The sequence below is a fragment of the Alternaria dauci genome, chromosome 1 (genome assembly GCF_042100115.1).
Source record: "Alternaria dauci strain A2016 chromosome 1, whole genome shotgun sequence".
Taxonomy (NCBI): Eukaryota; Fungi; Ascomycota; class Dothideomycetes; order Pleosporales; family Pleosporaceae; genus Alternaria; species Alternaria dauci.
The window spans coordinates 790528-813481 of record NC_091272.1 but is presented as its reverse complement, the minus strand read 5'-3'; the positions used below and the strand labels follow the sequence as shown (position 1 = coordinate 813481).

General features: G+C 53.3%; 8 protein-coding genes across 8 annotated transcripts; 5 read left to right on the top strand and 3 right to left on the bottom strand.

Moving 5' to 3' along the window:
• Window positions 1–602: 602 nt before the first annotated feature.
• ACET3X_000248 (uncharacterized protein) lies at window positions 603–2007 on the bottom strand (the record flags this gene model as incomplete). Its single annotated transcript, XM_069447522.1, has 4 exons — window positions 603–1237; window positions 1331–1375; window positions 1485–1887; window positions 1963–2007. 4 exons carry the CDS (start codon window positions 2005–2007, stop codon window positions 603–605), a joined length of 1128 nt encoding a protein of 375 aa, XP_069310490.1.
• Window positions 2008–2666: 659 nt separating this feature from the next.
• Window positions 2667–4200, bottom strand: ACET3X_000247 (uncharacterized protein; the record flags this gene model as incomplete). Its single annotated transcript, XM_069447521.1, has 8 exons — window positions 2667–2764; window positions 2922–3203; window positions 3259–3435; window positions 3500–3568; window positions 3626–3848; window positions 3905–4030; window positions 4084–4108; window positions 4169–4200. The coding sequence occupies 8 exons, from the start codon at window positions 4198–4200 to the stop codon at window positions 2667–2669; spliced, it is 1032 nt and encodes a 343-aa protein (XP_069310489.1).
• Window positions 4201–5015: 815 nt separating this feature from the next.
• ACET3X_000246 (uncharacterized protein) lies at window positions 5016–5984 on the bottom strand (the record flags this gene model as incomplete). Its single annotated transcript, XM_069447520.1, has 3 exons — window positions 5016–5423; window positions 5472–5704; window positions 5801–5984. The coding sequence occupies 3 exons, from the start codon at window positions 5982–5984 to the stop codon at window positions 5016–5018; spliced, it is 825 nt and encodes a 274-aa protein (XP_069310488.1).
• Window positions 5985–6346: 362 nt separating this feature from the next.
• Window positions 6347–8209, top strand: ACET3X_000245 (uncharacterized protein; the record flags this gene model as incomplete). Its single annotated transcript, XM_069447519.1, has 1 exon — window positions 6347–8209. The coding sequence occupies one exon, from the start codon at window positions 6347–6349 to the stop codon at window positions 8207–8209; it is 1863 nt and encodes a 620-aa protein (XP_069310487.1).
• A 653-nt stretch (window positions 8210–8862) lies between these two features.
• On the top strand, window positions 8863–10532 carry ACET3X_000244 (uncharacterized protein; the record flags this gene model as incomplete). The annotated part of the gene is made up of 2 exons (XM_069447518.1): window positions 8863–9131; window positions 9563–10532. 2 exons carry the CDS (start codon window positions 8863–8865, stop codon window positions 10530–10532), a joined length of 1239 nt encoding a protein of 412 aa, XP_069310486.1.
• Window positions 10533–12256: 1724 nt separating this feature from the next.
• Window positions 12257–14053, top strand: ACET3X_000243 (uncharacterized protein; the record flags this gene model as incomplete). The annotated part of the gene is made up of 1 exon (XM_069447517.1): window positions 12257–14053. The coding sequence occupies one exon, from the start codon at window positions 12257–12259 to the stop codon at window positions 14051–14053; it is 1797 nt and encodes a 598-aa protein (XP_069310485.1).
• Window positions 14054–16417: 2364 nt separating this feature from the next.
• On the top strand, window positions 16418–20036 carry ACET3X_000242 (uncharacterized protein; the record flags this gene model as incomplete). Its single annotated transcript, XM_069447516.1, has 10 exons — window positions 16418–16507; window positions 16564–16642; window positions 16714–17174; window positions 17225–17409; window positions 17462–18651; window positions 18705–18836; window positions 18889–19434; window positions 19485–19648; window positions 19697–19814; window positions 19867–20036. 10 exons carry the CDS (start codon window positions 16418–16420, stop codon window positions 20034–20036), a joined length of 3135 nt encoding a protein of 1044 aa, XP_069310484.1.
• An 862-nt stretch (window positions 20037–20898) lies between these two features.
• On the top strand, window positions 20899–22889 carry ACET3X_000241 (uncharacterized protein; the record flags this gene model as incomplete). Its single annotated transcript, XM_069447515.1, has 3 exons — window positions 20899–20946; window positions 21011–22078; window positions 22128–22889. 3 exons carry the CDS (start codon window positions 20899–20901, stop codon window positions 22887–22889), a joined length of 1878 nt encoding a protein of 625 aa, XP_069310483.1.
• Between the last annotated feature and the right edge of the window lie 65 nt (window positions 22890–22954).

Below are 22954 nucleotides of genomic sequence, written 5' to 3'. Positions count from 1 at the left end.
CTAGTACACTGTGACTGGTGCATGGCTGAGTTGCGATACAAACAAATAGGTATGTTTGGGTTGATTTCGACATGGATACTATCGACATCGGAGAGTCCTGCTTTATAAACTTCAAGCCGGTCGCACTGTCCATCCAACGTCTGAGATTCGCACGTGAAGTGGGGTCTGAGTCTTTCGACCGATGGGAAGTTGACGAGCTCCGGGATTTTGTTAATGCAAAGGAGATCTGGGTATTGCCTTTGGATGGTCTAATCATGTGCGTGGGACTTACAGACGATCATTGGTTCCCATGTGGTACGGAGAATGTATTCTATATTGATCCTAAGGACAACGAGCGGGTTTTCAGAGGTAGTAAGGGAGAAGATGAGATTGATGACATTTTTGAGGCATTTCCCAGGTAGGATGAAGGCTTTTCATCGCTCTAGACGACCATGACCTCTTTTCATACGCTCTTTACCAACACCCACCACCGTGAAGAAATCGTAGCCTCTCAGTGAAAGCCGTTCTTCTTGGACTCGGTCACCGCGGTGCGATCAACACTTGGATTCAGTATGGTCATCCGGTCGCTCTTCACGATCCTTGCTTCTATAGACCATAACGTGTCAGCCACCCTTCCGCTTGCTCCCCGACATATCACCGAGAGCTTCAAGGTACTTCGATATCTGGAAAGAGAACTTACGGCTTCGTCGGCGTGACTGGCGATGCAGCCCATCATCTGAGTCGGGTGAACATCTTCCCGATTCTGACTGTGATGGATTCTCGTAGCGATCGTCGTTCTGGGATACGGGTTCTGTGATAGCGCGGTTCGGCGGGGGATAGTGCTCCGAGTCAGCACCCGCCTCGAGCATGTTCAAGACGCTGCTTTGATGTGTAGGTTTCGGCTGGTAGTAGGATGGATCAGGTTGGCTGTAACCGGGACCACGAGCCGACACTTCGTCTGGGAGACGGCCTGCCACTTCCTCAGGAGGATCAAGCTTCTGGGCAGCCTCAAGACCAGATGCGCCACTGATCGAACCACGAAGACGGTGGATGTTGTAGTGGTCAGCATACTTCATCGACTCTTCGTCAGGCCCAGCAACGAATATAGGATCGAGCTTGTTCGCAGCCTGTAGTCCAGACGAACCACCAATCGAGCCTCGATGCTCATGTGGAGGGTGTCGTCCATGTTGGTGTTCATGTGGCGGGTGCCAGGCCTCGCCGAACCCTTGCGAGGGCTGCCATCCGAAGTCTTTCTCGGCTAGACTCCATCAGCCCTGTTTTGAATAGCATACTGTAGGGAAAAGATCACGAGGTATTCGTGGAATATGTAGTTCAGAATGTTGAATCTCACCTGTACCGTCAGTCTGTGTCGTGGAAAGCGAAGAGCGAAGATGAGCTGAAATGTTAGCAAAAGCAACGACGAGAAGAGATGTGTACGAAGAAAAGGGTATATTGATGTTAAAGCGTGCAGTGTATCGTCTATCTACGTGTCTCGTAGCCCGTACCGCCAACGTTTGATGTAGGATTGGCGCGATGGTCAACATCCGAATCGAAGCGCGGGTCGAGCTTGTTGCCAACGTTGGTCGAGTGCGGCCCAGCATTGGTTGAGCTGGTCGCAGTTCCCCTGTGGTCCATGTCCGAGTCGTACCTGGGGTCGAGCTTGTTGCCAATGTTTGAGTTGTGCGAGCCGTAGTTTGTGCTTGTGGTGCCAGTCGTGTTCATGTGTTCGCGGTGGGCATCGGTGTCGGCAGGAGTGACACCAGCGCTGGTAGGGTGGCCTCGGTAGCCTCGATCCCACTCGTCGACTCCCTTGTTGGCAATCTCCTGGTTCTTGGTTGCGCTGGCCTTGTCGCCGCTGGCTTCGTCGACTATGGCCATGGCATTGCCGCGGATGGCCTCGCCAGTTCCCTATGAATGTTAATACGATTCGACTTCGAGGTAGGTCCCAAGGGTTTTGCCTAGGGACGGTTTCTGCCAACTTACGTGGACCATGCCCACGCCCTTGCGGATAGAGTCGCCGAGAGTCATGTTGGAGGTATGTGTATTAGATGTATGGGTAGGTAATAGCCAAAAGCTCGTGTAGCTGTATAAGGTACGCGTCCAAGTTGGGATATCAGGGTATAATGTGATTAAAGTGATGGGTAAGAAGTTGGGAAAGGCGTGTACATAAGTGCTCGACGCTGGCACCGACTGCCACACAACCTGCTTGCGACTTTGCCATGATTTGCATTGTTTTCGCGGAGTTTGGGAAAGCGCATTGCGACATAGGCTCGAAGATGTGATGTCATGCTCTGCTTGCAGGATTCGCGGATCATGCCGGCAGGGTTGAGCTAGCCGCATCGGGACTTTGACGCGTCGAGCACTTTCCGATAAGATGCACTTTTACGATGATATCACATCGACGCTCACCGTCGCGTGGGCATGCCGATGACACTGTCAGTGCCTACACACCATCCAGTACAAGCACCCATAGCCAATGCACCTGTTTCGGTCGTTCATGTTCTCTTGAGAAGGCAGTTGTAATTATCATCAACACCTATATCTAATTTGCGATTTGCATGTCGTCGAAGTCATGATCGCGACACATCAAGCCGTAGCCGGGTCGCCGCCCTCCTCTCACGCCCATCCGTCAACGCCTTTTCTCCATCGACCGAGTTTGCCTCTGCTTTGGAGTGTTGGAAAGCTTTTTAAGCCTTGCCAGCAGTGTAGAAATCGTCAAGTGCGACCTTCAGTCTCTTTGACATTGACTTCTCACCTTCGCGAACCCACACTCGAGGGTCGTAGTCTTGAGCAAATCAGTACATGTCTCACATATCGTCTGTACAGAGACTTACACTTCTTGTTGGGCTTATCCTCGCCGTCTGGGTTGCCGACCTGAGTAAGGAGGTAGTCCTTGATAGGAGGTCAGTATATCTATCACATCGATTTTGTATAGCCGCAACTCACCTTCTTGTTAAGGACGTAGTCGCGAACACCGGAAAGGTAGGCCCACTGCATGTCGGTGTCGAGGTTGACCTTGACGACACCGTATGAGATTGCCTGGCGGAAGTCGTCGACAGAGCTACCGCTGCCACCGTGGAATACAAGGAAGACAGGCTTGTCATCCTTGCTCTTGATCTGCTCCTTGACGAATTGCTGGTGCTTCTGGAGCAATTCAGGGCGGAGCTTGACGTTACCAGGCTTGTAAACACCGTGGACGTTACCGAAGCCAGCAGCGATGGAGACTGGATGTACAAAGTCAGTGTATGTCTAACAAGCAGTTCGTACAGAGGCACCTACAGTATTGGGAGACCTCGCTAAGAGTCTTGTAGATGTCGTAGATGTCTTCGGGCTGGGTGTAGAGCGAGTTGTTGTCAACATCCTCGTTGTTGACACCATCCTCCTCACCACCAGTGATACCGATCTCCATCTCCAAGAACTGCTTCATGGGAGCAGCGCGCTGGAGGTACTTCTTGGCTGCAGAGGTGGAGATAAGAAGTCAGTGTATGTCTCATATACATTTTGTCAAGTCAACACTTACTTGTCTCGATGTTCTCCTCCTTGCTCTCTTCCGAGAGATCGATCATGTGGGAGCTGAAGAGGGGGACGCCTACAGAGACACCAAGTTAGTACTTGTCACCATGCACTTTGTACAGCCAAAACTTACCATTGGCCTTGAAGAACTTCTCATCTTCGTCGAGCATGCCGTCCAACCATGGCAGAAGCTTCTTGGCGCAGTGGTCGGTGTGAAGAACGACTGGGATACCGTATGCGGGCGCAATGGCGCGGATGTAGTGGGCACCAGCGATAGCACCCTGGATGGAAGCGCTCTGGTCCTTGTTGTCGACGCCCTTTCCGGCGAAGTATGCGGCACCACCCTGGCTCATTTGCTAGGAAGACGGGTTAGCCTTGTGCGCGACCACGGTCCGATGGCAGCTCAACATACGAGGATGATGGGGGACTTGGCATCGCGGGCAGCCTCGAGGGATGCGACGACGGTGGAGGAGGAAGTCACGTTGATGGCGGGGATGGCGTATCCCTCGGATTGTGCGTGCTTGAAGAGGTTGTAGACCTGGAGTATGTCAACTGCTTGCTCGAGGCAAAGACGAGAATCAATTCGCGTACATCGTCACCATAGATGACACCAGTCCTGAGGTAATGGTTGTTAGCTTCAGCTCACGATCATGCGAGCGGGGTCGATGTAACCTACTTTCCCTTGAGAACCTCGGAAGCTTGAACCATGTTTGCAATTGTAGTCGGTGTTTGTTGGGGTATGGGTATGGGTTGGAGTGTACAGTTCAATGTGTGGGATTGTGCAGAGGTGTGGTATGAAGAGAGAACTTTGCAGAGGTGTTGAGAGCTGTCTAGTTAAAGTCCAAACACGGTAGTGGGGTTCGCGGACCACAAAAAACAACCCCGCTAATGACCGCAGCAGTGACGCAGGTGCTGGTTTCGCGCCAGCTTCCCTCACCAACCCTACCCACGGCGCAAGGTAAAAGCAATTCGCAACCCCACGAATTTTTCCATGCCTGAGATATGATGCGATGACTATCCACCTTGCTAATTCTTTCCTATCGCACACTGGCCTCACTCAGCCATTTGGCCCGCAGCCGTGGGTGATGGCATTCAATCGTGCTCGTTCGGTCTGATACACACGGCCAGTGCTTCACGGCCGCGCTCTGAAGTCATGGCGGGGCTGCTTGCGCTCGGCAGCGCGGAAGTAAAGTGGACTGTCTTTTCACATTAGCTCGGTGAAGCATCATTCTAATCCACAGGTGACATGTTGTCCGAGTCTCGCCGCAACACGCTATCTTGTCTTACGCCTCGAATTACCGAGCCAGCCACTTCTGCCATGTTACTTAGCTCCGTCCAGAACATGCAAGGTCCCACCAATGAAGTCACTCGCATGATGCGGGACAAGACATTTGCGCCATATCGTGATCACAATTGAGGTCTTGTCGAGTTTTTCCGATATGCGGAAATGCAAACGACATGGATGGCACAGGTCTATCTTTACAGCGAGGCGGAGGAATCCTCGGAAGCCGAGCTTCTAGGCCTCATGATTCCGATCCCTTCGCTCTGACCCGGATATTCCTCACAAGAGGTTCCTCTACGCCGGGTAGCCGTATCTCCGCCTTGAATGTGCCCAGCTGCTTGACACGCGACGTGTCGCCCTCCTCATGTCCGGAGAGGAACTTGACGTCTGCTTCATTCAGTATCACGCGAGCCGCTTCATCGTTATGCGCCAGTGCTCCCCTTATAGTGGCTACGACGTCGGCGCTTGATACAGAGCCGTAGATGGCATCTGCAGATGCCTTCTTGCCCATGGCCGCTGCAGTCAAAATGTCTGCTGCGCCCGACGCACCCATGCGCCCGCTCGACGGGTTGTCTTGCTCGATTCGCTGGCGGTAGAAGTCGATCGTGGGTGGTACAAAGGCATTGAGGAGCTCCATGGATCGCTCAGGCTGTTGTTGTCAGTATGTGTAGTCACGACGACCAGACATGGGACATACGCTGAGCACATCGATTTCAATCGGCCGCACGTAGTGCTTTGGCCGCTCCATGAGATCGTCCGTCTCTTCATCGGCCTCCTCCAGGTTCAGCCGTACGCCATATGAAAAGTCGCGGCCCATATCCGCATCCCGTGCCTTGAGCTGCTTCATCTGGGTAGCGGGGACATAGTCGGCGATGCGTGCAGGGAACCATCGGTTACGCATGAGGGAAGGGTTGAGCGGGACATAGGATCCTTTGTAGTATTAGCCATGTCGAGCTGGTGCGTGTTTGTGGCCGCTTTGACAGCTTCAAGGGCACATGTCAAACTTGGGCAGTAGATGCATCGTACCTGCGCGACCAAATCTTGGCACGTCCTTTAGTAGCTTCACGACAATGTTGCGCTCTGCCTCTTTCGCCTTTTTCGAGATGTTGCGGGTCTGCTGCGACGCCGAAACACCCAAATTCTGCCGCGTCACCCTCCGTATACACGACGTGCACTGCGGGAGCAGCGTCGAGGTCCTCAGTGAAGCCATTGGGCGTGTCGTGGTCGGATGTGATTTGATTTCAGGAAAAGTGCAAGACGTCCATTCAGATGTGGAGATCCTTGCGACGGAGGGCGGAAGGTGCCACTGGCCGGTGCTACTTGCCGCGAGTTAGGCTCGGCATACTTTTGCGCCCGCCTCACAAGCAAACGACAGATGACGGCCAGCGCGATATCCCAAGCTGGGCAGCAGTCAGACCATGGCTGATGTGGTAGTCAGACATACTCTACGCCCTACCCATAGCATTCCCGCCGCACAAGCCTAGAACGACAGAGCACAGCCTTCGCGACACCGTACACGACCCCAGACCCTCCATCCAATCCTGCGGTAGCGGGAGTGACAGGCGCCGCAAGATGCCTGAGAAGCCCCTCACCATCGCAACCTACGCTGCAGGAGCCTCCCTCGCTGCCATTACCCTCGTCTATGTCTTTGGCCCGACGTACTTTCTCGACGACGATGCAAATGCAGCCAGCAGCAAGAAGAAGGGCGTAGTGGGCCTCAGCAATGTGGCCAACGACTGCTTCATCAATTCCGTGCTGCAGGCACTGGCTGGCTTGCCAGACTTGCGCATATATCTCATACGGGAAACCCACCGGCGCAAGCTCGATGGACCAGACGTTTATGACGTGGACCCTGAAAGGTTAAATGCCGAGACAGGGCCCGCAAGGACCGCAAAGTTAGAGGGCCTGCAGAGAGGCATTCTGACCCATGGACTCAAGGACATCCTCGACAAGCTTAACGAGCGGCCCATATACAAGAAGACCATCTCTCCACAGCCCTTTATTCGGTCGCTCGAGCACGCATTCGGCACCCGGATCAGCCGGCAACAGCAGGATGCGCAAGAATTTCTCCAGATAGTCACCGAGCGCCTATGCGATGAGTACCACGCCGGCGGCAAGGCCAGGCGACAGGCGTCACGGGCAGGCGCCACGATCACGACTGGGGACGGCGCATCGGAAAGGAGGGAAATCCAACAGCAGTTCGGCGCAGCACCGCCTGAGGGTTCTGGTAGCGATGGTATCGAGGAAGAGGCGGAAGAGGATGACGCGCCCTCAGACGAGGAGGGCTTCCCATTCGAAGGCAAGATCGAATCGCAGATTGAGTGCCTGACATGTCACTTCAAGCCAAAGCCCACCGTGTCGACCTTTGTCACCCTGACCCTGAACGTACCGCAAGCCTCCTCCACCTCCCTCAACGCCTGTCTCGATGGAATGCTCAAGATCGAATACATAGACGATTTCAAGTGCGAGCGCTGTCGGCTAGAGCATGCGCTGAGGAGCAAAGACCACCAACTCTCGCAAACCACCGACTCGGATGCACAGTCGCGTCTACAGTCAGATATCGCCAAGATTCGACAAGCGTTAGAGGAGGATCCTGAACAGCCGCCTGATGGTGTTGAGCTTCCAGATACGAGCCAGGCGCCCAAGCGTCGCATATCACGTCATATGTACATCTCGCAATTCCCCAAGGTTCTTGCGATACATCTGTCGCGATCGACCTTCGCCATCGGTGCTGCCTCCACGAAGAACATGGCCAAGGTCGCCTTCCCTGAAGCTTTGCCCTTGGGCGGACTATTGAATCGGAAGAACTACCGACTGCTTGGAATGGTTACACACAAGGGTAGTCACAATAGCGGCCACTACGAATCCTTCCGCCGTCAAGTGCAGCCTCTCCCGTTTTCCACAAATGCGACCCTTGGTACTGAAGGCGCATACAGCCGCCAGGCCAGCCCATACCCATCCGCAGCACCCTCCGCAGTACCCTCAGCCATGCAAAGCCCACGAATCTCAGCACTCAACCTCCCCAATACCATCGACCGCGGCTCACCAGTCCCATCCACACCCACACTGGACTCTCCTTCAACACGGTCGCTATCTTCCCAAGATACTATACCTTCTTCGTCAAGAGGACCAGCGCCGACTTCCGCGCCACGGATGTCTGATTCTGATTTACTGCAGACGATACCATCCTCTACCGAGACAGGAATCGGCAGCGATTCCTTGTCGCGTACAAGGAGCGTCCGGTCGCTGAAAGAGCGTGCATCAGAGAAAGCGTCATCGATCAAAGAGTCAAATCCTCTGCGACGAAAATCAAAGAAGACAAGCAACAGGTGGTGGCGCATCAGCGACGACAAGATCAAGGAGAGCAAGACGTCTGAAGTTTTGAACATGCAGAAGGATGTGTACTTGTTGTTTTATGAGTTGAACAAGGCCTGACTCGGGCATTGATGACCTTTGTACTGGGAGCGACGAGCAGACGACTTTACGTTTGGAATATCAATGGCGATGGTGTAGTGGACAAGCTTGGGGTAGATATCACTCGATATAAAAGTGAAACACACGAATGAAAGATGTATGACATGGTGCAATTGAAGCACCTGGCGAAATGCTAATACTGTCATTCTCAGCATTCTAAGGCCCCATATGGCACCCATGCACCCTGAGTACTACGTCGCTGGCGTGGCTTTATCAGCAGTCATCTCATTGGCCAACGATGCACGTGGCGTTCTTTCCCCAACAGTAACCACCAATCGTGATGATGTCTGGCCTGCAATGCAACAACATCGATGCTACGCTCGTAGTCGAACCTCAGCTTCCCCTCACTTGTGCTGTCCGGTCACCAAACAGAGCAACCGCCGCACGGATCTGCCAATCATCCATTCTTTCGTATCGTCCAACACGTATCGAACTGCGGCGGGCAGAAGGAACTTGGCAGACATATAAGACACGAATACGGCTGACTTAAGTCAGATATTGGTTGCAGGAAATTAGTGCCACGTAGATTGTATCAAAAGCTGGAGCGATCTTAGCCACAACGAGCGATTCCTGCCCTGCACATTCCAACTCAACTATCATCACCAATCAACAACATGCCAAGCCTCGAAGCAGACGAGACAGTCTTCCTCCAGGCTGTAGGGAAGCAAACCTTCAAGGACCCACCTCGCGTCCTCATCATCGGGGCAGGAAGTCGTGGCACTGCCTACGCCGAAGCCGCGCTTTCTTCAACAAACTCCGTCATCGCGGCTGTATGTGAGCCCAGTGACTACAAGCGCGGCGAGTTTGGTCGCAGATTCATCTGGGGCAGCGGAAAGCAGGCCACCAGTGATCAATCATTCTCCAGTTGGACAGACTGGAAGGAGTATGAGGTGAAAAGAAGAGAGCAAGAAAGAGCTGGCCACGATGTAGAGAAAGGAGTCAACGCAGTGTTTGTCTGCGTACTCGATGAGATGCATGAGGAAGTCGTTTGTGGGATTGCTGATATGGGCGTACATATCTCGTGTGAAAAACCCATGAGCACGGGGTTGGATAGTTGCATGAGGATGTACAGAGCACTCAAGGCCCCTGACGGCGGAAGCAAAGCCAAAGAAACGATCTTCGGCATTTGCCATGTGTTGCGTTATTCGCCGCATAATATGCTATTGAGACAGCTGGTACTCGAGAAGAATGTTATTGGGGATGTGCTGAGCATCGAACATGTCGAGCCGGTCGGCTGGTGGCATTTCTCCCACAGCTATGTCAGGTGTGATCGACCCGTCTATTCTTTCAAAAGTCTGGTACTAACAGGAACAGGGGAAACTGGAGGAAGGAGTCAAAGACTGCGCCATCTCTGCTTACAAAGTCATGCCACGACATCGATTTTCTCATGTGGATGCTCTGCTCACCTGGCCCAAACACGGAGAATGCGACACCTCACCTTCCCTCGTACATCACCTCCACTGGGTCTCGCAAGTTCTTCCGCAGGGAGCGCAAACCAAAAGCAGCTGGGTCAGCTACGAACTGTCTATCCTGCGCGCACGAATCTGAATGCGACTACAGTGCGAAGAAGATTTATCTCGAAAGACATTTGAACAACGGCAACACGGATTGGCCAGTGAAGATTGTGAATCCAGAAATTGAAGACATTTACAAGACCGTGGGGAGAGAGGCAGCCGAAAAACAGCTTCTCCAAAATCTGGCAGAAGACTACAACGTTGACACTCCGACGAGCGAAGTTGAACAGCGCCCATGGTTCGGGCGATGTGTCTGGGAGTCGGAGAACGATGTTTGTGACGACCAGATGGTCACTATCACGTGGGACGATGATCCGATTGCAAAGGACGACGATGGCCTACCTTTATTGCACGGCCGCGGCGCAAAGACAGCGCAGTTCCACATGATCGCTTTCACCGAGAAGCAATGCGAACGGCGAGGTCGCATCTACGGCACCAAAGGCGAGATTGAGTACGACAGCACCAACATCAAAGTTTACAACTTCTCCACAGGGCAAACCAAAACCCATAATCCCCATCTTGCAGGCGGCGGTCACGGCGGTGGTGACGAGGGACTTGCACGACAGTTTCTCATGGCGGTCAACGCTGTCGACTCTGGCGCCATGCCCGCGTCAGATGCTCAGCGACAGTACCTCGGATGCGACCTTGACGAGGCGTTCCGCAGTCATGCCATGGTTTTCGCGGCCGAAGACGCTCGAACGAAGCGCCAGGTGGTCGACTGGAAGAAGTGGTGGACCGAGTCGGTGGAGTATCGATTACACGAGCGGTAACGTGGCATGTGCAAGGGATGATGACAATTCAGGCCAGCAAGGAGAGCTCGGAAGGTAGTTTCTGTCGGCCGCCGAAATTCACAGCAATGTACAAGGGCGCCTAGATCGAAGCATGACATCGGATGAGGCTCTTGCGAAGCTCATGAAACCGAAATGAAGGCTGCCAAACCTCGCGCCAATCCGCTGTCAGCGCTCGATGAAGCAATTCTAGCCCCAGGCACGTTTGACAATTAAACTCCACATTGAGGCAATTAACGGCCTTTTCGCAGCCGGTTTCGTCCCGTATGAGCTATATTTGGTGACTATGCTCGAGGCTAATATCTCCCCTTGGGGCAAATGTGGGCGCTTAATAGACTATGAGGCTCAAGGAAGACGATGGGTAAGGCCGGAAATTTTCTCCACGAGAGCGTTTCCGGGTGCAACGTTTGGGAGTACGGGCGCTTGGATTGGCAGATGGATATGGGGCCAGTCAGATTGCCCGGTCCGTGGTACATTGGACGAGAACGACACTCGCGCTGTCTTCGGGAGCGTCCGAACGTCAGTTTGCGCTTCTTCGTAGGTCGAGCTCAAGACGCCGCCGGGGGCTGTGCATCAAGTCGAGTCGCATAGCATGGCATGGCAGACAGCGCAGCAGGTGGGCGGGCCCGAGACCCGGAAGAAACTTGCTTGACAACAACGCGGTGAACGCGTCGACGTGTGAGCGGTCTAGGAAGCGTGTTATAGTCGTGAATACACTTCTCTCCGCCCATTGTGAGTCACTCGTTCGTGCATGGCGGGCATGCGGGAAGACGCATGTCGCTCCGCAGAAACGAAACGCTGGAGCGTCGTGGTCCAATCATCCCGCTTTCTGCCCTCGATGACTCTTAACGGGCTGCAGATGCCCCACGCATCGCGGGACCCAGCACGGACGACACGGCAGGCGCTAAGCCGACAACACCACGACCGTCTATTCGTCCCTTCGCGCTGCCAATGTCAAACTGCCGCCCCGGCGCCCGTCGAGAAAAGTCCCTCAGTGTAGTACTACACACTAGAACTCTGCTATGCGGCGCCGAGGCTGCCGGTTTCATGTTATCCAACCGCCCCATGTGCAGGCGCCTCGCTGGCCCGCTTACCGCTTCCGTACCCTTCTTCATAGCTGTAGCCACTGAGAGGCTCTATGAACATGCCACCATACTGCATCGAGTATGCAACGCCTCGAGAATAGCATAGCCAGAGTCGTTCGCTAGCCACGTACTCGCCCAAGCCAAGCACCAGCAGCGCTATGTTTCAGACGCCTTGTGAGGCTCGCATGTTGTAGAAGGATGCTCTGATACTGCCGCCAGACCGCCAGAACGACTACCGGTCCAACTCCCCGGGTGCTGGCCCTTCGATGGATCGTGTTTCAGATGTTTTAGCGCAGAGTGAGCGTTGGTTCTCGTGTCTCTACGCGGGGAACAGGAAGGATAAGAAGTCTGTCTGTGCCGCAATCCACCACTCCATCAGCTTCTTCAAGCACTTCATCTAGAGCACTGCCCGACGAGTCGATTGTGTCTCATTTCCTTTTCCTTCCCTAACTTTTGCATTTCTGTCTTAGACACTTGGAGCTGGACTCTGCTACTAATCCCTATTCGATAATCTCTTCCTGCCTCTGTTCTCCGTCTCCACCGCGTAAGTCATTGCTTTTGCCCTCGATTCGAATCATTGGTGCTGATGCAATGTAGCCTGGTAGCTTCACATCATTCCTCATGTACAGCCGTCAAACAACACCCCCGACTGCTCCCTTCAACTACGTCCCGGGCAGCGTCGGCTCGGACGTCACATACTACTCCCAAGCCTCATCACCAGAACCTCAACTCGCTGGTCCTACTCCTCCACGGTCACCAGTTCGGCAATATGGACCTGTTCTCCTCCCCAAGGTCCGTATGCAAGATCAAGTTGCCGAGCCCGCCAGTGGTCCCATCAGACATCGCAGGACGACGTCTACTTCCTCCAGTATCGGCTATGCCTACAGCCCTTACTCACGGCCAGCCTCGATGGCTCGTCGTGATTCCAGTCCTTTCAACCACAACATGCACAACGCCCACAGCACGATGACCTCTCCCGTGTCGACAGCTTCCTCATACGACTTCAATCTCTCTACTCTCAACTCCCCTATTACATTCCCACAACAACCCGAGCTTCCGCGTCGGTCTTCGTACGTTGGCTCGCACTCCCGCTCTACTTCGGCCAACCGAGCTCGCCATGCTCGCGCTGGCTCTGCTGGAAGCGTCGATGAGCAGGTGATCAGCCGATATGGCTTCCCCACCTACCGCAACATGCCCAGCTATGTCACTGCTTCAACTGCGCCTCAGTCCAACCTGAGCCTCGTCACTTCCCTTCCATCTTCCTACTCTTCAGTTCAAGACATGCCCAGCTTCACCTCCACGTGCACTCAAGACTTTATTGTCCCAGAGTTTGAGGCAGCGCCGGCTGTACAGTACCCCGCTTTCACAGATGTCAGCTTTGACAGCTTTCAGCAAGTCCCTGCTACATCATCTCTGGTTGAATACCTCTCCTCTACCAACCCCTCTCCATCTCTGGTTCGCCGCGTCACTAGCGCACCACGCGGCATCAACAACCACTTCTGGTGGGACATTCGCAACCTCCGCAGCTGGGAAGACTTCAACATCACCACCATCAAGTCTATCCCTTCAGTCCTTCCTCTTCTTGAGGTTCCTGTCCCAGCCAACTACCTTCCCCAGCCCTGCCGCCAGAACCTGCAACCAGAGAACGAGTCTGCGCTCCAAGACATTTGCACAAACTACTACGCCAACAAGGTCAACGCTGCGCTCAAGGTTGCCCAAGGAAACTCTCACATGATCATGCGTGCAATCAAGCCCGTCGCCGGTCAACGCCAACAACCAGAGTTCGTCTCCAACTACCCCTCCGACTACGAGAAGACTCTTTTCGGCGACAGCCGAGGCCGCGTCGTCGGTCTTGTCAAGTGCTACGACCAATGGAACACCGGCATGCGCAGCGAGTCACCCCCTAAGCAAGTTCTCTACCTCCAGGGTCTCGCTCACCTCCACCGCGTCATGCGCGAGCACGGCTGCCGCTACGGCTTCATCATGACCGAGATCGAGCTCCTCTGCGTCCGCTGTGGCGGCCCATCTTCCTTCTCCACACCCGACCCCACAACCGTCAACGCACAAGCCGGTGTGCCCATTTACGGGTACTTGGAGACCTCTGCTCCCATCCGTCTCTCAACTTCCGGTTCCCATCCCGAGACTGGCGACATCCAGCTCACTGCTGCCCTCGCTCTTTGGTACTTGCACATGCTCGCCAAGGAGAACCCGTTTGAGGGTATGGGTACCTGGCGCATGGACGTTGGTGGCCCTGCTGCGTTGACAAGGCAAAACTTCTTGGACAAGGATACCTGGATCCCCAAGCCGCAGCTTGGCGAGAAAAGGGAGGCGAAGAGGGTTCGGGGTTGGGTTTTCCCCGATGAGCCGTTGAGTAAGAGGGAGTGTGGGAAGGGAAGGAGGGGAAAGTCTATTGGGTAATTGGTTAAGTATGGTAATGGCTACGAGGAACGATGGTACGACGAGATGACGGACGATGGAATGGGGGTTTGGTAAAAAACAGCTGCTGGTCAGCATAAGCTCTCTTTTTGCATTAAGCGGCGTTTTCTTTTGTTTGGTTCTCGCAGCATTATCTGGCGTTTTTTTCTCTGTTTTGGATAACACCGCATTTACATGGCGCGATAGTATTAAGTTACACATTTTTCAGTAGTTTATAAGCAATGGTATTTATCACCATCAAGGTTGTGTTCCCCATGCTCTGTACGGTGTTTGCTTTTGAACTCGCACTCCAGGCTGGACGTCGGCGCGACATTACGTATGGCAACTTCTCCGCCCACTTCTCAATATATAAAAGCCGCTCAAGCTCTCGATACTTACACTCGTTCATCACGAATATTGCCTCGATTTCCAAAAGAAAAAAATAAAATACGGAGATGCGCTATGGAGACGTCGGTCTCTCTCTGAATCTATCAGTTCAAAGGTATATCTTTGTCTTCCGGCCTCCAAAAACACGATCCCGACATTCCATGTCTGCAAGCTTGCAAATACTCGAAAATCAACAGGCATAGGTAATATGATCTCCCACTCTGCATCCTGTCTTCCTGGACCAACCATGTTCACTGGTGGTGTGTTCAGCTCGTCTTTTAAGAAAACTTGGATTCATCAATCCATATGACAGTGCTGCCGCCTGTTGGGTATAAAACACCTCTCGGCTTTTGCGGAACCTTGTCTCCTGCACCACACTCTACTTTCAAAATACCAGATCCAATCTCGAAACGATGCATGGGAATCACTGCGATTCAAACGCCAACAACGCATACAACGTGTTGTCTTCTTCGTCTTCTCCGGAAAATCGTTAATATACTGTTGGATGGAGTGTTTGGTGTGATCCGATGTAAGGAACAGCATAACCTTGTCTGTTGGAGGTAGAAGACAAAGTATCGACGGTGGGCAGAGTGCGCATGATGTTATCACTTGGTTACTTTTCCATTTCCAAAACCTGCTTGGTCATTACCATGTTGGCGCTTGTTGCTCTAAGAGTCCGAGTTTTGGTCCTCGGGTCTGACGCGACATGTTATATTCTACAATCGTACTCGGATGAATGCTTTACAGATCTTCGTCTGTATTACGTCTCTGACTCTGAAAATCACATCCACCATTACCTTTTCCAAAAAAAAAAAAAGACTTTCGAGGCAATCAAGTACGGAACTGTGTGTCATTCCAAAAAACAAAGCGAAGCTTTTATAGGAGATTTGTGCGGCCGAAGTTCTCAACCATCCAATGCATGGAGAAACGGCTGGGGAGGTTGAGATACTTGTCTACTTGAAATGTCAGGAAAAGAGCATATTTGTCAAGACCATGCAACAAATGTTGAAATGTCCCTGCTTTTTCGTTAACAGCAAATCGTCACTGAGGCGACTCTTCCTCCTTTTCCGAGATGCTCATGATGGACATGCTGCTCAGTCTCTTCGGAGATGATTTGGCAGTCTCAATCAGTCCCCTCATGGCAATGCCTGAATTATGGCGTGACGGAGCCAGGACACATGGTTGCTGCATGGGTCAGTACAGGCTTCCGGATAAAAGCGCGGAGGGTGTAGGGACATGGTAGGTCAGTGTCGTAGTATGGTCGCATGGATTCGGCAGTAACACTATTTGCCGACAGGGTCGAGTCGCATCTGTGGAAGGCGTGCGGATGTCAGTGCGTCGAGTGAGTAGGGCCCGATGTGAGAGAAATGACGCTCCGTTGCTTTGATCCAAGTGTCTCCTATTGGAAACGAAGGAAGTCGGTGGGAACCATGGGATGACGAGTAGCCATGTATATGCCTGCAGGTACCGCTTCATGCCGGCTTAGAGGCCGCGATCTGCGGTTGGAGGGAATGCGGGTTACCAGAAACCGGTACCTGCATGGGTGTTGACGTGTTGGGTAATGCGAGGCGGTTTGCTGGAAGAAGGGACAAGGCAGGCGGCATGTGGCGATGAGTAAATCGAGGCATGGTGGTGGTCAACAGGCAGAGACGGTGCATTGACCGCCACGTGCGCTAACGATGCTGGGAGGGAAAGCCGCGATTCTGGTCCACACAAAATTAACTACTGCCCCTCCATCATCACGTCCCGCACAAGCTGCACAAGCCCGACGAGGCGCAAAATCGAGGGAAAAAGCACGCGTGCCTTTATCCTGACACCGTCCCTCCGGCCAATTCTTAGCCCATTACGCTGCTTGCGGGTGCAAAGACAGCAGGAATCTCGCCCGATCGCCCACTGCCACTTCTCACCGCACCCACCACCCTTGGCTTTCTCTAGCCCAGCACCCATACTCGCCGCAGACCCTGTCCCATACTCGCAACCATGGACGTTGCCGGCCTGCGGGACCGGATTCAGGCGACGCTCGACGCCAACGCCGCCATCAGACAGCAGGCCGAACTCGACCTCAAGCATGTGCGTGTCCACGGCCGGGAGAAGGGCAAGCAGAGCGCAGACTGATAGACATACAGGCCGAAGAAAAGCCAGGCTTCACCGACGGCCTGCTCAACATCCTCGAGCAGGAACAGAACAACGCCGTGCGCCTGTCGAGTAAGATGCGCCCCCGCCCAGCACCGCTCGCTGCACGCCGGTTGGCCCTGATCACTAACGCGTGCCTACAGCCGTCGTGTACCTCAAGAACCGCATCTCCAAGGGCTGGTCGCCTGCCGAAGAATACAGCCAGGCCATCCCCATACCCGAGGAGGAAAAGGCGGCCTTCCGCAGTCGCCTCGTCCCCGTCCTCGTCGCCTCGCCGCCCCAGGTGCGCCTGCAGCTCATTCCTACCCTCCAAAAGATTCTCGCATACGATTTCCCCGCCAAATGGCCAGACTTTCTCGACATTACTATACAACTGCTGAACGCCGGAAACATCGAGTCCGTCTTCGCGGGTGTCCAGTGCCTGTTGGCGATATGCAAAATCTACAGATTCAAGTCGGGCGAGAACCGCGCAGACTTCGACAAGATTGTTGCCATGTCCTTCCCCCAGCTGCTGAATATCGGAAACTCACTGGCTGGTGAGACGAGTCTGGAGGCGGGCGAGATATTACGGACCGTGCTGAAGGTGTACAAGCATGCCATCTACGTAAGATTTCCACGGGCACAGCATGTGACGAGGAGCTAACCAGACCCTAGTTTGATCTCCCCGCGTCCCTCCGCGATCAGCAGGTCATGGTTGGCTGGTGCACACTGTTCTTGACTGTCGTCGGCAAGGAACCCCCGGAGTCGTCTCTCCCCGAAGATCTCGACGAGCGGGAAGTAAATCACTGGTGGAAGGCCAAGAAGTGGTCGTACGCAAACTTGAACAGACTATTCGTTAGGTACACAGAAAGACTATGCGTGGCTCCCGAGGGCATGGCTAACCACCAACAGGTACGGCAACCCGTCTGCGCTCGGCAAGAACAACGAGATCGACTACACCGAAGTGGCCAAGACCTTCATCACCAACTTCGCGCCCGAGATCCTCAAGGTCTACCTCCAACAGGTCGAGAAATGGGTCGGAAAGCAAGTCTGGTTGTCAAAAGCCAGCTTGTACTACACTCTCAACTTCCTCGACGAGTGCGTCAAGCCCAAGACCATGTGGACCCTGCTCAAGCCGCACACCGACAACCTCATCGCCCATCTCATCTTCCCTGTCCTGTGTCAGTCGGACGAAGACATCGAACTCTTTGAGGAGGAGCCACAAGAATACCTACACAGGAAGTTGAACTTCTACGAAGACGTGACCGCCCCCGACGTTGCCGCGACAAATTTCCTTGTTACGCTCACCAAGAGCCGTCGCAAGCAGACCTTCACTGTGCTGAACTTTGTCAATGAGGTCGTCAACCGATATGAGGCCGCTCCCGACAACGAGAAGAACCCAAGAGAGAAGGAGGGCGCGCTGCGTATGATTGGCACGCTCTCTGGTGTTATCCTAGGCAAGAAGAGCCCGATCGCAGACCAGGTCGAATACTTCTTCGTCCGCCATGTGTTCCCCGAGTTCCGAAGCCCCCACGGGTTCCTTCGTGCGCGCGCATGCGATACCCTCGAGAAGTTTGAACAACTCGATTTCAAGGACCCGAACAACCTCATCATCATCTACCGCAATATCCTAGAGTCAATGGCCGACCCAACGCTCCCAGTCCGTGTTGCTGCCGCGCTGTCACTGCAGCCCCTTATCCGCCACGATGTCATCCGAACCAACATGAAGACGAACATTCCCCAGGTTATGCAGCAGCTCTTGAAGCTCGCTAACGAGGTTGACGTTGATGCGCTGGCCAACGTCATGGAGGACTTTGTCGAGGTCTTCGCTCCAGAATTGACTCCTTTCGCTGTGGCGCTGAGCGAACAGCTGCGTGATACCTACCTGCGTATTGTGCGAGAATTGGTATCAAGAAATCAAGAAAAGGGCGACGAAAGCGAATACGGCGACTTCCTTGATGAGAAGAGCATTACGGCTCTCGGTGTCCTACAGACCATTGGTACCCTTATCCTTACCCTGGAGAGTACACCTGATGTGCTTCTGCACCTAGAGACCATTCTCATGCCAGTAATCACCATTACGCTCGAGAACAAGCTCTACGGTATGTCACTCCACAGTTTCAACCGCTTCAGCTTCATACTGACGTCTTCGCAGATCTGTACAATGAGGTCTTTGAGATTATCGATAGCTGTACCTTTGCTGCCAAGAGCATATCCGGAACCATGTGGCAAGCATTTGAGCTGATACATAGGACGTTCAAGGCTGGTGCCGAGCTATATCTCGAGGGTATGCGTATTCTCTCCCGCCTGTCACCAGTACATTCACTGACTATATGTAGACATGCTCCCTGCACTTGAGAACTTCGTTAACTACGGTACTCCTACTTTGATCCAGAACCGATCTTATCTCGATGCCATTGTCGACATGGTCAGAACAATTTTCAAGGACGACAAGGTTGGTGGCGTTGATCGCATTTGCGGTTGCAAGCTAGCCGAAATTATTATGCTCAACATGCGTGGTCACGCCGACGATTACGTCCCTGAGTTCATCGGACTCACAATGCATGTGTTGATGAACGACGAACCGAAAGTCAAGTCCTTGAGGATACATCTCATGGAGGTGGTCATCAACTCCATCTACTACAACCCTGCTTTGGCGCTCCATGTGCTGGAGACAAACGGCTGGACCAACAAGTTCTTCAGTCTCTGGTTCTCGAGCATCGATAACTTCACTCGAGTTCACGACAAGAAGCTCTGCATCTCTGCTATCTGCTCTCTCCTCACACTACGAGCTCAAGACGTTCCTGTGAGCGTACAGCAAGGCTGGCCACGCTTGTTGCAGGGTGTTACACGTCTATTCCAGACGCTCCCCGCAGCTTTGAAGAGTAAGTTTCCATTCGCAATTGTCCACTGGCCATAACTAACACGTGCGTAGACCGCGAGGAAGCTAAGAAGGAAGACACATTCGACTACTCTGCCGAGTTCGAGGAAGAGGAAGACGAGGAGTGGGAACAGGAAGCCGACTGGAATAATGAGGGGGATGAGGCTGAGGATGTCAAAGACGAGAGCGCCGCTTATCTCGACTTCTTGAATGAAGAGGTAAGTTCACAACGCCCGGTATTGGATATGCATGCTGATCAGAAATAGGCGCAAAAGTTCAGTTCGATCGACGATGACGATGATGATGAGCTAGAAGAAGAAAGTCTCCTCGAGACACCGCTTGACAAGGTCGAGCCATATGGCATGTTCAAGCACGCATTGCTACGTAAGTATAGTCCATCAAACGGCGTCGGAATTTTGTACTGACAGTGTCCCAGGCCTTCAACAAGAGCAACCTGCTCTCTACGACAATCTTACCAAGAACCTAAGCGCGGAGGAGCAACAAGTAGTCCAGGGTGCTGTCCACCAGGCCGATATCATTGCCCAAGTTCAAGCCGAGGCGGCTGCCGCTGCTGCCAATGGACACCCAGGACTACCGCCGCAGTAGAAGCATGATTTATCATTCGCGTCAATAATAAAACCTGCCCCAGAGGTATATGCAAGGCCTCGCTGTTTCGAGAGCCTACGAGAAGCTCGGCGTATATCTTCAGGCTACAGTTTGACAAGGCCAAACTCGGAGGTTGGAAGGCGAAGTCGGGCCTGGGCCTTGTAGACGGCCTCTTTTTAGCGAGCATACTGGCGTTTTGACTCTTTTCAGGGAAGACGCTTTGGACCGGAGGTTTGTTCCGGCGGCTGCTAGTCAGACGGTGTAGTATGGCGTTCGATTGGTGTGTTGGTATCATTGTTATGAAAAAGAGGAGGACGATATCCACGAGAGGCACCCTTGCTTGGAATGAGATCATGTATGTGGGACGATGTTGTTGACGGCCGAAAGGCGACAGTAGGTAGTGCACCTAATGCAGGAGCAAACTTTGCAAGACCACCACATTGACATGTTGTGATGCCAATGTGCCCATGTCTGGTCAAATTTGGGATGTACGATGATGGTTGATAGGAAAAGGGGTATGGCTGCCATGTCGATCGCGAGGGAAGCCGCGGACTGCGCTATCGATAAGCCACCGGCGCAAAGCGTCATCGTGGCTTGTTGATATCCCGCGCGAAACGTGGTAGAAACTACACCTGGGCATCGCAACTCGACGGCCATCTTCACCCCCCTATCGCGGCCCAGCACCGATTCCTTATTCTTACGCGACTGCCAATCCTCGATTCTATCCCTACCACCGACCCGATTCCCCTTGTACAAGTTCGACCCCGAAGCGCGAACGACTGCGGCACACGGTCGCAGCTCCCTACCATCATCCAACCTTGACGATACGCGTTGCGAAGCCCCCGGGTAGAATACTTCCACCATGTCGCGCCCAACAGTCTCCAAGGCGCAAACCACGTACCCAATCTTCGTCAGTATTGTGCCGATACGAACTTCATAGGAGACATAAACTGACGTGGTACATTCGCATGCAGGCTGCAACATTCGCTAATAACAGACCGGGCGTCCTTGTAGTGGGCGGAGGTGGAGGAGCAGGGAGAAGCGGGGTTAAGAACCAAATCACAGCATACGACTTTAGCTCACGAGCGCCGACCGTACAGTCTTTCGCCGAGATTGAGGCGAGCAAAGACGATTCGATAACTTGCCTGGACAACCTCTCTACGAAGGATGGCCTGATTCTGTTCGCTGGGAATGGCAGTAGCGAGGAGGAACGGTTGAAGGGCAACAATGAGCATCTGCGGGCATTCGAATTGAAATACCCGAAGAGTGCCGAGAAAACAGATGGAAAGGTCGATTTTGTCAGTAAGACTCAGCTCTTCAAGACTCCCAAGTCGGACGGCGGAAAGAAGGAAGGCTACCAGAGAATAGCCAAAATCTCCCCAGCACGTCGGACCATCTCGGGTACGCCGAACAGGCGAATTGGCGCGATCGCGTCCAGCCTCGCGGGAGATGAGAATGAGATTGTCATCTTTAGTGCAACATCAACCAAACCATCCGATCAAGATGTAATAGGACGAATTGATCTACACCAAGGCCAGGAAGCAAATGATCTGGATATCTTTACACAAGAGGAAGGACAGTTCCGGATAGCTTACGTTACGGATTCAAATGTCTTTGTCCAGGACGTGAATTGGGACTTTGAGCAGAGGAAGACCAAGGGCAAGAACGAACACAGGAAGCTCTACACAATACCTCATGTTGAGAAAGGCGCCAAGAGCAAGCTGAGATGCGTACGGTGGCTTTCGCCAAAACACCTTTTGTTGTTGAAGAATCTGCCCAATAGGAGCGGAGTCGAGCTGCTCCTTGTACATCTCTATGAAGACGGTCCGGCCAGCGTCGTTCTGCGCAAAACTATGCCCAAGCACGTTAAAGCCGCGACGGACATGGACGTGAGCCTGCTGGATGTCGACGAAGACGGCGCCTACCAGATTGCGATTGCGGTCGCGGCCATTGATATATCCTTGACCGTGTATACGATGGACTACCACGGGCCAGCAAGAGATTCCCTGAGCTCATTCCATGCATTCAACAGCTACGATAATGTAAGTTGTAGACAGAACAATATACTCCGCTATCTGCTAACAGAAGCAGGTTCACGACGTGCAAATGACGAAAGCCGTCTTCTCACCGTTCTTCAAGCCAGAGGTACCTGCCGGCCGTCAAGCTCCACCTCAGTACTTGCGTCTGGCAAGTACGTCTTTGGGAAACACGATCAGCGTGGAAACTTTTCCATTACAGTATACCGGATCTCGCTATGTGCTTCAGACAGCGCGTTCGAGAAACCTGTTCACAGCAGCTACTTATCTTGTTGGAGCCATGGTAGTCGCTGTGATTGCTCTGCTGATACAGTCACTTGTGGACCCAGAGGGCAATCTCACCAAGGGTATACTACCTGCTAGTCTGCAGAACGCGGCAAGCCGACATAAAAGCTTCGGCGAGACATTGCGCGACAAACGCCACAGCGCCATTCTCAACAACGCCGACTCACCAGTGATCAAGACATCGCATCGCATCGCCGACTTACTACATCTTCACCTCCCTCACGTCATCTCCGACACCAAACCATCGGAACCTTCTGGTCAACAAAAGGCGCTCGTTATACATCACGACCCAGAGTCCGAAGGTACTCTTAGCACAGAAGTTCATGCTGGAGATGAAGATGTTTTGCAAAAGCACGCTACCGCTCGAAAGTGGGAAGAGCTTAGCCACGAGGAAAGGGATCAATGGAAACAGAAGCTGAGCGATGCCGGCATGTGGGCTGTAGGTGAAGGCGAGACGATCTTGAAGTCAATATTCTTTGGGCAGATTGGTGGGGCGATTGGCCACGCTGTCGAAGGTGTACTGGCTGGCTAGAGCAGAGACGTCACGATGTGACAACGATGTAATGGTTATTGCGGATACGAAGGGGCGGTGGGCGT